Below are 16,561 nucleotides of genomic sequence, written 5' to 3' on the forward strand. Positions count from 1 at the left end.
AAGAGAGGAGATGGATGTTCATGAACTTTGCCCTTGGTGTCAAATGTATCTTACCTGGTCCAAACTGTTGATCACAGCAAGAGTTCTTGGACACTGGATGTGGACATGATCTTTTGGTGAACTGCTATAGCCATCAAAGACAAGAATGATCTTCTGAGAGCGACTGCCAAGACACTTCACACAGCTCAGGAAACTGTTGACAATCTCCTGCCAAGTCTGACCTTGTTACCACTTGACCATGCAAAGAAGCCATCCCCCATCAAGCACCAGAGTGGAGCAGGGGTGGTCAGAAAGGTCAAGCGGATTGGTGAAGTCTTTCAGGCTGGTCTTGGGAAAAGCCTGCCTTGTTGGCCTCGTTCATTTTCTGGACTTTGTTGCTGAACAAGGACAAGGGGAAGGGAGTAAGCTCATACTCAATGCTTGTCTCGAATGTCATATCCCGTTGGGTGAAGATTATCAGTCAGTTGAACAACTTGAGTGGGTTTGGGTGAATCTTCTTATCACTGACCTGTCATTGAATTCTTCTGAGTGATGGCAGGGCTTGTAACTTGAACTTCACCTCCACGGTCTATGTCACTGACTGTCCACACAGCTTTATCTGCATCTCCCTCCGTACTTCAGCCGCTCTCTCAATGTTGACTGCGTCATCTGCAGTGCTCATGAATCCTGCTGAGAAGGACACAAGCAACTGCTTGTCTCGACCATGGCTGAAGAGGTTGTTTTCTCTTGGGGTGTCGGTGGTTTAGTGGATAGAGCAGGCACCCCATGTACAAGGCTGTTGCCACAGCGGCCTGGGTTTGATTCCAGCCTGTGGCCCTTTGCTGCATGTCACTCCCTCTCTCTCTCCCCACTTCACACTTCGCTTTCCTATCGATTAAAGGCAAAAAATATACCCTAAAAAAAAAAAGAAAAAAAAGAAGAGGTTGTTCTCCTCAAACCATTTGTGGGCAAGTTCAACAAGGTCTTTGTGGAGTGGCCCATGTTTCCTGACACCTTCCTCCATGTGCTAGTTGACATCAGAAAAGTGGTTGAGGTTCTGCACCCAGCACTTATTTCTCATCCTCCCTCTGCTCAACTCCACAATTTTCTTGTATTGGTAACATCGTTGTTAATGTGCAATGAAAATAAAGACTTTCTATTCTATTCTCTCCTATTCTATCTTATTCTATCCTATTCTATTCTATTCTATTCTAACTCACCCTCTGACTTGGCCACCCTCATCAGTGTTTGCTTGATATCTATATTATTCATCTATGCATATTATCAATGTTGTGACATGAAATATTTCCAGTTGTAAAAGAAATGTAGATAATACAGTGGTGACAATTGTTATTTGATATGTGTGGAGTGTACTGTGTCAGTCTATGATCCACACAATGGTTTGAGAATGTCTGGCACCTGCTACTCCAGATTCAGTTACTCATTGCGAATGCCAACCAGCTACAGTTACCAGTAAACGAACAAATAAGTACTTAACATGACAAATAAATAAATAAACCCATAAAGCTACTTCTCAATGTATATGCACCCAGTCATATTTATTTCACCAAAAAAGGGGGTTGCGATGAGTGGGGGAAAGTGGGCTTGGCCCTTTGTTCCACCAAGGAGTGGTTTTGGTGCAAAACAAATGCTTGCAATCAAGTAAGAATCTTGGAAAAAACCCTAGTTTGACCCCTCACAAGCTACTGAAGGCAGAGGTAAACATTTTCAATTTTTCACCAAGAAGGTTCCAGGTATCCTAACTTTCAGCAGCTGTCATGGATTTTGCTATGGGAGTTGAATTTAAATCTTTTTAAAGTTGTATTACAATGGGATATTGATTTTTAGGGTTTTTTTTAGGTGTAAAAAACAGGTAAACTACACAAATTCATGGCAGTCCAATTTAATAATTTTTGTTTGACTGTAAACAATAGAACTGTTTGTGTATTTTAACTGCAGGTGGTTGGGAGCAGAGTTTCCTTAACGTAACAACTATAGTGCAAACAATTTAAAGTGCAAAGAGAAAACTTGCTCTTCTTTCAAATGGTTAAATTATGTTTTAGAAAAGAAACAAAATACAAGAACAGGTGATGCCATTTTCACTTATTCTCTCATTCTTTTGCGCTTGTTTATAGCGCCCCCGCCCGGACCTCACCACTTCCTGGGGCCGCAGGACACAGTATCTCTGTGTCTCTCTCCCGCCCACCCGGGGAGGGACGGGACCCCCTGCTCTCGGCGTGACTGTCGACCGGGACGGACTGTCCTCAGTGCGCCACAACTGCATTGCGTCACCAGGGCAGGGACCGGCCCATGTACAACGGATGCAAGGGGTCAACGGCAATGTCGGCAACCCACCCAACCCATCTTGAAACACGGACCAAGGAGTCTACCGCGCGCGCGAGTCAAAAGGTCTGGTTGAAACCCTGTGGCACAATGAAAGTGAAGGCCGGCGCACGCCGGCTGAGGTGGGATCCCGGCCCCGCAGGGCTCCGGGCACACCACTGGCCCATCTTGCTTATTGAACCATGTATTAAACCGTTTGCCCTCAGCGCCCTCCTCCTCGAGCCATGCCCACCTCCATTTATTTTCCACCCCTCTCTCCAGTTCTGCTGTATTAACACCGGGTTTAATATAATTTGCTTCCATCTCTCTGCTCTGCTCTACTCTACTTCAACGCTACTTAGCTCTCTCTCTACTCTACCGGCAGACTACCGCATCCACCTACTGCACAAAACGCACACGGCATGCTGTTTTCTTTCAGTGTCGATAGCTGGCGGTCAAGCTAACACAAGCTAATCATTCAAACGCAGTTCAATTGTCCATTTCTGTTGCATATTCGACCACACTCATTTGGATATCAGGCTTTAACGGACACCTAAACAACATGCTTGGAAGTAGTGTGTGTTGAAACCCTGTCCGGTTGTGTGTGTGTGTGTGTGTGTGTGTGTGTGTGTGTGTGTGCGCGCGTATGTTTGTGTGCATGCTGTTTTTAGACCCTCCCAACTCAGCTGTTATTGGCCAGCTGAGTTTGATAACACTATACTATTTGTGGAACTACCCATTTCCTTTGCTGCCAAGTTGTTGCCACAAAAAAAAAAAAATAAATAAAAAAAAAAATTAAAAAAAAAATAAAAAATAAAAAATAAAATACTAGAAACGTCCATCAAGCTGGAAATCCGGCACCACGCCAGAGTACTTTAAGCCCTGTGTGTTATTATTCACCTTTACAAACACATTGGTGAAGGAATTATTTGGTAAGGAATTTATTCCCAGATTTGCCAAATATCTGGTAATATTCCCTGACTATTCATACACAATATTTACATTATACCTTACTTTAAAACCATTTTTAATAAGTAAAATTATAAAACACAACAAATGTCTTATCATCCAGTAGAGTTGGGCGATCTTGTCCATATCCTATCGTCCTATCGTCATCTAGTGAAATCGCCAATGAACGATGTCATTGCCCGGGCCATCGCGTCGCTGCTGAAACGTTCACTTATAGCCTCTGTTTGGCGTTTGAGCAGCTTTATAAAGCTGTTGAACATGTAATGGCTCCTTAATTAGCAAGTTGACTTTACATAGACAGCATATCTTTTCAATTTCTCCTGACATTGTGTTGTTTGGTTTGTTCACCGCTCCGCGACATGCGCTTTAAGGCCCGAACATACTCGGGCGGAACATACCTGGAACAGATTCCGCGGAGGTCCATGCGGACTCTAAGCGGACGTCCACAAGCCCTGTGCGCGCAAAGCTCAGATTTTACGACCGCGCGGACTCCGCTCCACGTACCAGTGACTGCTCGGCATGTATTTTTCACATCGCGGGGATTTTTCACGGACATTTTTACAGGAAACTACAACGCGGAAGTGCGCTCGACTATGAAAGCCCGAATGACTGCGGACATTCCTCGCAGAGTCCGCTCCGCTTATAGTACGCCCGAGTATGCTTGTGTCGAGCGGGCGGAGGCGTTGATTACCCTCCCCCCACCACCCCCCACCCTCCGCTCTCTCACTAAGCAGCCTCCCTCTGTCTCCGCTCACACAGCCTCGTTCAGCCTCGATCTCGTCAGCATGCTCCAGACACGCGCTGTCTCCCCCCCACACCTCGCGATTGCATCGTCATTTAAAAAAAACATAGTGAAACAACCCTTCTATCGCAGATGGGCGATCGGATCGCCCATTGGCACAACCTTATCATCCAGCAAGGGAAATCACACCAGTTAGATTTTACACCTCAAAGGGTTAAGTAGTATCTTCAGATGTCATTGACCAGACAGTTTCTTCAAAGCCTTAAATTATCACAACAGCAACTGAAGTGAAGTCTGACATCCTGGACTGGTTTCTGTTGTAGGCATGTGCTGGGCTGCACTACCAGAACAATCCCATTTGCTGGAAAATTTGATAGCTCATGGACAACAACATCTGATCGGATAGAAATTTGTCGCTATCCCATGATTTTTTTATACCATCACAAACAAGAATGAATAATAGGAAGGAAGATGTAGCTTGTGTGTTTACAGCATACACACCACTCCACTGACAACACTTTCTACATTTAACACAAATAGTTTTCTGTTTTGAAATAGTTAAACTTCCCTCCATTTCACCATTCTTCCATCACTGTTGTGGCCTTTTGTTAAGGCCCTGACACACCAAGCCAACAGTCGGCCATTGGTCAAAGCTGGGCCACTGGTGAGCGTCTGTGGCCCTCATCAGTGTGGTTGACCCATGGTGGCACCAGTTGGCCTATTTTCCACGTATTCAGCATGTTGAATCAGCATTGACACAGCTGAGCCTGTTGGCAAATGAAATCACTCTGATTGTCTGTTAAGCTCAGCGCACAAAATGAGAAACGGAAGGGAGGTTAACTGAAAGTTATAGATATAACCCCGGTGCTCTGATAAGCATGAGTGAGTGTCTCACTATGGGGAACGTCTCCTTTGTGACCCCATCAGAAGCTCAAATAACATTACGCCAGCCCTAATTGGCTCGCACTAGTGACCCATATGTCAGGAGGGGATGGGACCCTCCTATATATTAGGGCTTTGACTCAGAACTTCGTTATTCGAATATAATTCGAATATTTACAAAAATAAAGATATTCGAACGAATATTAGGCAGCCCTTAATATTCGAACCTGATATGGGCATTATTTTTTGTAAATGTGTTTGCTTGTAAACGTTGTGCAAAGGTGTGGCTTTGCCCAAGATAAAAAAAAAAAAAAAGGTCACCCTGTCTAAAACTGTGGGACCTGTCCAGATAAATTTGCAGTGCACAAACTGGAGACAGAGCATACAAACGCTGGTGCTCCTAAGAAGAAAAGGGAAAGGGATAAAAAGTGGCCAGTTTTATTGTGGAGAATGACCCCATAACCTTCGGGATAAAGGCTGGGTTAGGCTGCATACTGACCTTAGTATTCAATGGGGAAAACGATAAACATGCCTGATGCACGGACAGTGTATGGATCTCACCCATGCCCTTAGCCGAGGCTAAGGCAAGCAATAAGGCCGTCTTCAAGGAAAGCATTTACAACTCTGCTTGCTACAAGGGCTCAAAAGGGGAACAAGGGAGGGCACTTAGTACAGTGGGAAGATCCCATGTTGGAGCTAATGGCCTAGATATAGGCAACTTATGGCGTGCATCTTTCATGAATTAACACACTGAAGGGTGTTGACCAACCGTCTTTCCATCAAATATTCGCCACTCACTGCTTTGATCACTTATACTGTGCAATATTCAATATTTGCAATAACCCATACCCATACTGTATACAAAATCCTTATTTATTCTTTTTATAAATATGTATATGTAGCGCCGCAGAACCCCCCCCCCCCACACACACACACTATTTATTACATTTTTATATCTTATTCCTTATATCTGCACTGGGTAGGAACTGCTTTTAATCTCATTGTACATGTGTATAGTGACAATAAAAGGCATTCTGATTCTGAAACCGACATGGCAGGCTGAAATAGCTGCCAGATATACCTCAATGGTTGAGAAAGCCCCACCCTTCTCAATAAGGTCCTGTAAAAATAACAGAATCACTGCCACGCACTGAGAGGGAATAGCTTGTGCCTCCGAGCACCAGCTCTCAAACACACACCGATGGGTTCTCAAGATGGCGGCTTGCAGAGAGGTCAGTTTTAGTCGAGCTGGTGTGCCACTACATCGATTTTACACATTATAACCTACAAATGCTGCATTTTGCAATCTCTTGCAAGTCCACCACTCTTAATGAGTATCAACAACTACTTTTTGAGACAGTCAGACGACATGCCGCAGAGAAGAAACGCAAAATCTAACAAACCAGAAGAGCTTAACCATCAAGCTAGCGGAGAAGCTAATGCAGGAGCTAGCGCAGAAGCTAATGCACTTGAACCAACACTCCACGAGGCTGTCTCTGAAATTACGGCTAACATCTCAAAAGTCATCGATAAAAAGCTTGGGCCACTGACGCAGCTGTTACAAATGCAACAGGAAGAACTCAACAGCCGCAAAAAGTGGATCTCTGAAGCGGAGACGAGAATTTCAACACTGGAGGACAGTGTTGATCCTGTCACTAGCAAGCTGAGTGAGTTGGAAAAGCAGGTGTGCAAAGGAGAAAAAAACATAGACATTGTCAGGCTCCCAGAGGATGTAGAGGGCAACGATCCGACACATTTTTTTGAGACCTGGCTGCCAAAAATCCTTGACATCGAGACGAAGACGGGCAGGATGAAGCTGGAGAGAGCACATGGCTCCATGGCTCCCAAACCGCTCCCTGCGGCGAGACCGCGACCTGTCCTGGTGAGATTCCACAACTTTTGGGAAAAACAGCGTGTGATGCCCGCATCAAGAGAGATGGGGAAAAGGGATCTAACACTGAGACACGAGAACAATGCAATGATGATTTTTTACAGGATTTCTCTGTGGCTGTTCTTCGCAGGCACAAACGATTTGACAATGTGAAGAAACGCCAGCTCTACCCGGCGTCACTCAGAGTTTCCTACCGCAGCTTGACCAAGACATTTCAAGACCTGGCTGAAGTGGAGCGATATGTGGACTCGTTGGATGTGGCTGCTGTCGGTAATGTGCGAACCACGGACAGTCTAAAGTTTTCATGTTTTGGATTTGTGCAGTAGATTGTCATTTGCTTGCTATGAATGGGAAACATGCCATGAATAACTGATAGTGTACAGACTCGTGGCCTTTAAGTTGTTATAACGTTATTATTAACAGTAAGTTAAGTCATGGGCGTTACCTCTCAGCTTTTTGAGCAGTTGGCCTAGTTTTTTTTGTCGTCAGAGGGCCCTTGCACTTTTCAGTTCTCAAGTTTTCAGTGCCTTAGCTTGATGCCAATGTTAGGCAAGTTGCACCTTAAGTGTGCACCTTTTTGTTTTTTCCTTTTTTTATTATTTGGTTTTTTTTTTACTCGGCTCACTTTTTACTTGTATCATCGCACAATTTATAGACGGTAGGGTTGGGTTGGTATGAGGAAAATAAAACGGTCCGTTTGTTGTGAAAAAACGCATCAAGTCGGTAATACCGGATTTTCTCCACTTGGGGGTGCAACTGACTCATTTAAAATAAAAAAAAAACGACCATAGGACAACAGAGTGACAGTAACATGTTGTTTCTTGTATTCCTTACAAATAAATTTGCAGGTTTAGCTTACTCAAACAGTGCAAACAAGGGTTGCCTTCTTCGCCTGGCTCAAAGCCAAAGTGTTGCCATTTTGGCGCATTCTTTGATTTCTTCAAGACTAAATTGTCCGCCATTATTGACTCCCCGTTACTGTTAACCAAACTCCAAGCTACAGTAGAGATCCCCTAGCTCAGTCCCTGCTCCACCTCCACCCCCCTCTCTCGGGTGTACTATAAGCGGAGCGGACTCTGCGAGGACTGTCCACAGTCATTCGGGCTTCCATAGTCGAGCGCACTTCCACATTGTAGTTTCCTGTAAAAATGTCCGTGAAAAAATACTTTCATTTATTCATCATTAACAATATTAAAACCTTGGGGAAAGGGGAAGGAAAAAAAGGGGGGGTTTTTTGAGTCCCTGGCGCCTTCTTGCCGCGTACACAGCTGAGCCTTAATTACTGGGGGACACCCCCCACTCCGGGAGTGACATCACGCACCCAGGTGAAGGTGATTCCCTCGTTAAGATGCCAATAGACTCAACATACTCCAGCCCGATGAACTTGCATCCTCCAGTCAATGATCATCCACTTCCAACGGGTAGAGTAATTGAACAGGTCTCCTGAGAATAAGACGAGAAGGCAGTCTGACAGCACATGATCCAATTTTCCTGTCTCTTCCCATAAATGTTTCCTCAATCCGCCCCATTTTCCACATGTGTTTTGGTTGTTTATCTTCATGTAACAATACAAAATCTCCCACCTTGAATGGTGCAGATTGGTTCAAGTTACTCACGCAATGCGCAGAACGAAGCTCCATCAAATAATCCTTCCTCCAGCGATTCCAGAAATGATTACTCAGCCTCTGACGATACTGCCATCTCCTGTTGAGCTGGGTGGCGTTCGTTTTATCCAAACTGGAGTCACGAGCAGGGTAGGAAGGAAGAGTAGTGATCCTTTGTCCGGTCAGGATATGAGCTGGGGTGAGAGGTGAGGGTTCGTTGCTCTCTGTGTGAAGATAGGTTAAGAGACAAGAGTTTATCACAGCCTCAACTTCACAAATTAATGTCTGAAGCTCCTCATGTTCAAGGCAAGACCTCCCAAGCACCTTCCGGGGGCGCATCTTGACGGATCTCACCAAGCACTCCCACATACCGCCCCACCAGGCGGCCCGCTCCACAATATACCTCCAAGAGATCCTCTTCTCTGTGAACAATTCCTGCATTTCTTTACCCTTCATCGGAGTCCACAGATACTTAAAATCTTGTTCAGCTCTCTTAAAGGTTCTTGCATTGTCAGAATAAATTACATTACAGATGCCAAGTCTGGAAATAAATCTTCTGAAAGCAAGCAGGAAAGCATCAGTAGATAGATCTGTCACAAGTTCCAAATGTACAGCTCGTGTTACAGCACATGTAAATAAAGCTATATATACCTTCTTGTTGTCTGGTTTCACATACAATGGTCCAGCAAAGTCCACACCAGTTGTTTCAAAGGCTTGCGCTGTGGTGTTGATGCGTTCCCTTGGCAATGGCGTACTAACCTGCTGTCCAGCTTTAACTCAAGCTCGTTTACAGATCAAACAACATTTTACACATCTCTTCGTCATCTGTCTTGCTCGAAGAATCCAATAAGTTTCTCTGAGCTGATTGAGAGTAGCTTGTAAGCCCGAATGCATCACATCTCTATGGGTTCTTTGTATCAAAAGTTCAGAAAACTTGTCATGACCTGGCAAGATGCATGGGTGCTTCTGGGAGTAAGACCAATTTGCCTCCTGTAATCTGCCTCCCACTCACAGCAGTCCAAACTCATCCAAAAACGGCCTCAGTGTAATGATTTTTGATTGTCTGTCCAAACTTGTACCTTTTAACAAGTGATCCACCTCCTTTGGAAAGCTGACATGTTGAGTCTACTTGATCCAGTAATTCTTCGCTTGCTGTGTCTCCTCCATACACAGCTCTCCAGTGCTTCTCTCTCTGGTCCGTGCGTTATAAACAAAACGCTGTATCCAAGATGTTATTCTCAAAGATTTACTGAGTTCACTGTGCCTGCTCAAATCAAAAAGAGGTTGAACTGTACAGTGTAGTTCAGTCACAGTATTCTGAACGAGGTACTCATGAATGTCATCCTCTTCAATGATCATTTCAGTGGTGCTACTCACATCTTTGAGCCACTCCGGCCCGTGCCACCACAGATCATCCTCCTTGAGATCCTGCGCACTCGTTCCTCTTGTTCCACGGTCCGCTGGGTTCTCCTTTCCAGCACAATGATTACAGTTTCCAGGTACAGTCAAACTCTGAATTTCACTGACTCTGTTCGCCACAAATTGTTTCCACTGTTTAGAGCTGCTCTGAATCCAGTGGAAAGTTATCATAGAATCAGTCCAAAAATGCACATCATTTTCTCCAACATTCAGGTTAGTCATAATGAATTTTCCAAGACTGGCTCCAATAAGTGCTCCCATCAATTCCAATCTGGGGAGCGTCATTTTTTTCAGTGGGGCAACCTTAGTTTTAGAAACGACTGAAGTTGTTGCGCATTGTCCATCTGATTTTACGCACCGCAAGTATGCTGCAGCGCAGTAAGCCCTTTCACTGGCATCTGTGAACACATGGATTTCACGTACCTCTGTTGAATGCACATCCCACTCATCACCGTTCAGTTCAACATCATACTGTCGGTTGATGGCAATGTTGCTCAAATCTGGGATTTCTGAACACCATTTATGCCATTTCTCCACCAGATCATCAGGAAGATCTTGGTGCCATGCAATTCCTCTCTCCCACATCTCCTGGAAAAGACACTTGACACGAATGATAAATGGAGACAACAATCCGATGGGATCAAAGATGCTTGCAGCAGCCTGAAGCACACCTCGCTTTGTGTCCTTTCTGTCCTTGGTGATATTTCACTGACTCATCGAATCTCCAGACTGCATCTGTCTCCAGGCTCCGTTCAGTTTCCCCAGAATCCCCAGCGACTCCGTCTCCTAGAAGCTGTGCAGCTGGTCATTCAGGTTTTGTTCTTCTTCGACACTCAGATGCAAAACATCCACATCCACAGGTTCTGTGGTAACAATCATAACAGGGATGGACACAACACCTTGAATAAGCCATCCAAACTTACTTTTCACAGCCACGAGTCCATTGTGAAGTCTCTCCATGCGTCCTGACACCACTTTGCAGTATTGATCTCCTCCAATTAAGATTCCCAGACATTCCTTTTCCAAGCCTCTCACCGGAGTGTCAGCAACCTACAGACCCTTGTCTTCCAGAGACCGTCTTAATGTTTCATCTGCTATTTGTATTTTTGAAGAGCATACAGTTGGTGTTTTCAACATCCACAGCTTCATTCCTTTTTAAGTTTCTCAGAAATGCCTTGACCTTCTTTGCAATTACTCTTTTGTGAGTTACAGAGCCAAATGTGTGTAACGTTATAACTTCTGTTCCCACAACTGGCAGACCCAGAGCCCTGGAGATGTCTTCCCGAATGAAACTGCATTGGCTCCCCCCATCTAATAAACATTTTGCTAATTGGCTTTGTCTGGGGGCATTTATCCACACTGTAGCAGTTTGTAATAATACAGTGTTGCCTTCAGAATTGCTCAGGGAAACTGACACTACGGTGTCTGTGGGTGTGGGTTCGTTAACGTTATCACCTCGTGCACATTTTGATTGTTGCATGCAAACAGTTTTATAATGTCTTTTGCCGCATGTGTCACATCCAATGCCTTGCGCCTAATTGTAAGGCGCAAGGTGTCTGGGCCCAAAACATATAAAACATCTGCCAAATCGTTTTAATTTATCTCTTCTGATATCGACAGTGAATTCTGTGCACTCGGAAGATTTATGATCACCCCTCCCACAAAATAAACAGTTACCGTTATCATTTGGACTCCATGTGTGTAAAGCTGCAGCCGAAGCCGTGGTGCCTGTGAATGGTCTTCTTATTTTGCGCTCCTTCTCACGGCCAGCATTTCTTTCCTCAGGCTGATATCCCTCTCTTTTTTGTGTGAGATTTGCTGTTCTCTCTCTGCTTTCCACGTCTAGTTTCAGGAACTCCATCAAATCCTTTGCTTTGAGCACATTATCAGCTTCTTGTCGGGTGAACTCAAGGGCAATTTCCTCAGGAATCATTTTTAACAATATGGGGCATAAAAGACTTCCGTAAGTGTCGGATACAACACCCATGGCATCAAGACTGCGCACTTGCACTTCACAGTCATCATACAATTTGCGCAAAGACACTACATCAGTGGCCCTTTTTACTGGAGTCATGTTTAGTAACTTATTCATGCGAGCATTTATCACCAGGTCCTTGCGGCCAAATCTTCTTTTCAACATGTCAATTGCACTATCATAATTATCATTATCATTATCAGATAATGCAAGGCCTGCTACTGCGCTCGCAGCGGTACCTGTTAAAAATGACTTCAAGTAACTAAATTTGTCTATTTTACTCAAACCTTCATTACCATGTATGGCTGTTTGATATTGACCCCAAAACCCTTGCCACTCACTTATTTCCCCAGAAAATTTCGGCATGACTAGTTTGGGGAGTTTGACTGTATTGTTTCTTTGCCCATTGTTTCTTTGAGTGGAGCTACTTGCGCTTGACTCTCCATCCATGCGCATTGCGCGTCTGATCCTAGTCTTCCGTGCGCTTATGCCATCCATATACTCAATTGCTGTGTGTATTTCTTCAACCAAATCAGTTTCATCAATTGCTGCTTCAATGTCTCTGTTGTATTCAATTAAACTTTGTTCCTTACTGATCAACTGTTCCATGAATTCTTCCAGAACATAGAGGTCTGGTTCCTCCTTCATTAGTTCCCCATCAATCTTATTCAATAGCCGGGTCGTGGCAGATCTCACGGCTCTTCTTATCCTTTTCGTTCGCGCACCGTCTTCAGCCATGCTTCTCTTTTTCTTTGTCCCCGCAGCTTCAATCGAATTCCTAATCCAACACAATCTTGCTCATCCTCTGTTGGATTATATCCCGGGTTTCGGCACCAGTTTGTAAGGTGCAGGGAATAATCTTGCGCGGTTCTTTAGTTTCAAAAATACTTTCATTTATTCATCATTAACAATATCACAACCTTGGGGAAAGGGGAAGGAAAAAAAAGGGTTGTTTTTTTTTGAGTCCCTGGCGCCTTCTCGCCACGTCCACAGCTGAGCCTTAATTACTGGGGGACACCCCCCGCTCCGGGAGTGCCGTCACGCACCCAGGTGAAGGTGATTCCTTCGTTAAGATGCCAATATACTCAACACAGGGCTTGCGGACGTCCGTTCTTCGTCCGTGCGGACCTCCGCGGAGTCTGCTCCACGTACCTTCCACTCGAGTATGTTTGGGCCTTGACACTTGTGCGCGGAGTGGAGTCTGCGCGGTCGTAATATCTGAGCTTTGCGTGCACAGGGCTTGCGGACGTCCACTTTTAGTCTGGGCGGACCTCTGCGAGGCTGCTCCGCAGCTGTAAAATGACGTATGCGGTCTGGTTTTTTTTCTCTTCATTCACATCAAGGAGTAGGGGCGTGGCTGTTTTATTTAAGAAAAATTTGCCTTTTCAACTTGTAAATAGCATTAAGGATACAGGTGGACGTTACCTAATTGTGCGGGGGGTGCTATATGGAGAGGAGATCGCTGTTATGAATATATACTACCCCCCAGGACACCCAAGTGACTTTCTAACTACTGCCTTTGCTAAACTGTCTGATCTCAATGTCAGGAATTCATTTGTTGGAGGCGACTTTAATTGCCAAGTCCTACTATGGACAAATTCCCCTTGGGCAAACAGTCTCTCTCTCCTCAGACAAAGATGATTAATGCCCTTCGCGAAGACTTGGATTTTATAGATGTACGGAGAGCTCTACACCCTGCAGATTAAGAGTTTTCATTCTTCTAAAATTTATAAATGCTACTCAAGAATAGATTATTTCTTTTCCCCTAAAATATTGTTGCAATCAATGGTTAATAGCTCCATAGGCAATATAGTCATATCAGACCATGCCGCTGTATTCATCCAATTTAGCCTCAAGAACCCACACACTAAGACTAGATACTGGAGGTTCAATCATTTAATTTTGAAGGATCATACATTCATATCTTATTTCACAGAAGAATTTAAGTCTTTCATGTCTATTAACTTACCCTCTACGGCTGACCCATCATTGCTATGGGAAACCTCCAAAGCCTTCTCTAGAGGTCTCATCATATCCTACATATCCAGCAAAAGGCACAAACAAGCTGAACAAAGACAGATTCTAGAATCCAAACTTAAACTTGCTGAGAAAGACTTTGTTAAGAAACCATCTCCAAAAAATTTCAGCACTCCGCTCCGCACTAGACTCTATCTTAACAAAACATGCACAGGGCAAAATTAGATTTGCAAAACAAAAATTGTACGAACATGGTGATAAAGCAGGTAAATATTTGGCGTATTTAACCAAGAAAAAGGCTGATTTCCATACTATTTCCTCAATTACACACTATCATGGTAATCAGGCATTTGATACTAAAACTATTAATGACACATTTTGGAATTTAAATGAAAATTTGTATAAATCAGAGTTACAAGCTGACACTCTGGAGGTAATGGACATTTTTTTTCTCTTCACTTTATCTGCTAACTATCAGATGATCAGAAAACTACTCTCAATTCTCCTATATCTAAGGAGGAGGTATTACATGCTATTAAAGGGATGCAATCTGGGAAAGCTGCTGGACCTTACAGTCTCAGCAGTGAGTTCTACAAAGAGTTTCAAGACCTTTTAGTTGAGCCTCTGCTAAATATGTTTAATGATTCTTTTGAGAGGGGCGTTCCACATCCTTGAGGGAAGCTAACATCTCCTTAATTTTAGAGAAGGATAAACAGCCTGAGGATTGCCCCTCCTATAGGCCAATCTCACTATTAAACATGGATCTGAAGCTCATCTCAAAGATACTTGCTACACGGCTGGAAGATTTACTCCCCTTGCTTATTAAAGACGACCAAACTGGCTTTATTAAAGGTCGTAATTTGTGCAATAATATGCGTAGGTTAATGAACACAATTCAGTTTCTTCATCAGCAGGCACAAGATGGTTTGGTTATTACACTCGATGTGGAGAAGGCATTCGACCACGTTGAATGGCATTATCTATTCCACGCTCTATATAAATTTGGTTTAGGCGAGCAGTTTATTAAATGGATCAAGCTTCTATACAACAATCCTCTTGCTGCAGTGGTCACTAATGGTTTTCGATCTCTTAACTTTCATACTTGAAGGGGCACAAGGCAGGGTTGCCCTCTTTCACCTCTTTTGTTTGCACTAGCCATAGAGCCCTTGGCCGAGGCAGTTAGAACAAACCCTGACATACATGATCTTACCATACTGGGCAAACAAAGTAAGATTACCCTTTACGCAGATGATGTTTTGATCGTTCTAACCAGGCCGGAGACATCTATTCCAACCCTTATCGAGGTCATCAACAAATTTGGTGTCTTTTCTGGATACAGAATAAATTTCAGTAAATCAGAAGCAAAGCCACTCAGCATCCTAAAGCAAAAACCTGAAATTGCATCCCCCTTCCCCGTTAAATGGTCTCCTACAGGGTTTAAATATCTTGGAATATACTAAGGCTGTCAATCTTCCCCCAAAATCAGATTTTAATTTTTAATTTTTTTTATCTTAAAAATTGGAATAATATTCGTACCACCGCATTTTTTTTATTTTTTGTGTTATAATGACATTATTTTAATACTTTGCATCACATGCAAAAGTGAGCGTCTCTGGCTTGTCAGCACAGACACAGCTGCGCTGACAAGCTGGAGACGTTTTGCTCCTCCTCACTTCAAGTCGCTGTTATTAACTTTTAACCTGCAAAGGCGGCAGTGCCGCAACATTGTAGGAATTTATGAAAGCCCTTGTGAACATTTCAATAGTTACACATTAAAACAATATTTATTTGCAATTACTCTATTGAACAACCCTGAAGCATGAGCAAACGGGCTGTGTCACTTCCGATCAAAGAGATGCACCCTGTAACTGTCAGCACAGGGCTGACAGGGCACCCTCCGCTGAGAAGAGAGAGAGGAGAGGAGAGGAGAGGAGAGGAGAGGGATTGTAGGTCTGTTTTTAAACGGGGCTTCTCTGACAGTCATGTATTTCCCAAAAAAACATCTCTTAATGCACAGTAGAGCGCGTTCCCCCCCTCAAAATCGCCTTGATATCCAGCAAATCACCTGGCAACCCTCCAATCACCAATATACATTTGATTGCTGATCGCCCCAGGCCTATTTGCGTCGTACCGGAAGTCAAATATTCAAACCTTAGTTTCCAAATTCGAATTATTTTTACAATAATTCGAATTGTTTTCGAATAGCGAAGTTCGTTCTGACAGCCCTAGAATATACATAAGCCCTGCATTCGATCACATGTGTATAAATTAAATTTCCCTCCCCTGTTTGAACGCATTAAACTGGATATGGAGCGATGGAATGGTCTCCCAATCTCTTGGCTGGGTCGTGTTGCTTTGTTGAAAATGAACATCCTTCCCAGGTTATTATATCCAATTCGGATGATACCGGTTCTCTTTTCGCATAAAACTATCAATAATTTGAACAGCTGGTTTAGGTCCTTCATATGGGCCAAGAAGAGGCCACGCATCAAACTAGCTACATTAAGTCTGCCCCCCTTGGAGAGTGGTCTTGACCTTCCTGACATCCGGAAATATCAGCTTAGTGCTAATTTATGTTTTGTATCTGACTGGTGCAAAAAGACCCCACATCTCTGTGGTTGGATGTTGAGAGCTCCATGTCCAAATTTCCCTTAACAAACCTATTATTTCTCAAAAAACTTAAATCTCTAAAAGGTGCCTGTAACAACCCCATTACAGTCAACACTGTTAAAGCATGGAGGGTTATAAGAAGATTGGATGGCAAATCGCAAACCACTTCTGTTCTAACCCCAATATGTGAT

At 43.7% G+C, this 16,561-nt stretch overlaps 1 protein-coding gene across 6 annotated transcripts in view; it reads right to left on the minus strand.

Moving 5' to 3' along the window:
* The window catches only part of nf1a (neurofibromin 1a), a 282,655-nt gene that overhangs the window by 154,018 nt on the left and 112,076 nt on the right, over positions 1–16,561 (minus strand). Inside the window, exon 1 of one of the 6 annotated variants that reach the window (XM_049576729.1) lies at positions 8,402–8,985. The exons of 4 other annotated variants lie outside the window; for them this stretch is intronic. In XM_049576729.1, coding sequence (XP_049432686.1) covers positions 8,402–8,845 — 444 coding nt within the window. In that variant the 5' untranslated portion in view covers positions 8,846–8,985. Of the gene's footprint in view, positions 1–8,154; positions 8,209–8,401; positions 8,986–16,561 lie in introns of those variants that run through there. One more of the 6 variants, XM_049576730.1, reaches the window with a different exon arrangement.

This window comes from Epinephelus fuscoguttatus, linkage group LG5 (assembly GCF_011397635.1).
Source record: "Epinephelus fuscoguttatus linkage group LG5, E.fuscoguttatus.final_Chr_v1".
NCBI classification, from domain to species: domain Eukaryota; kingdom Metazoa; phylum Chordata; class Actinopteri; order Perciformes; family Serranidae; genus Epinephelus; species Epinephelus fuscoguttatus.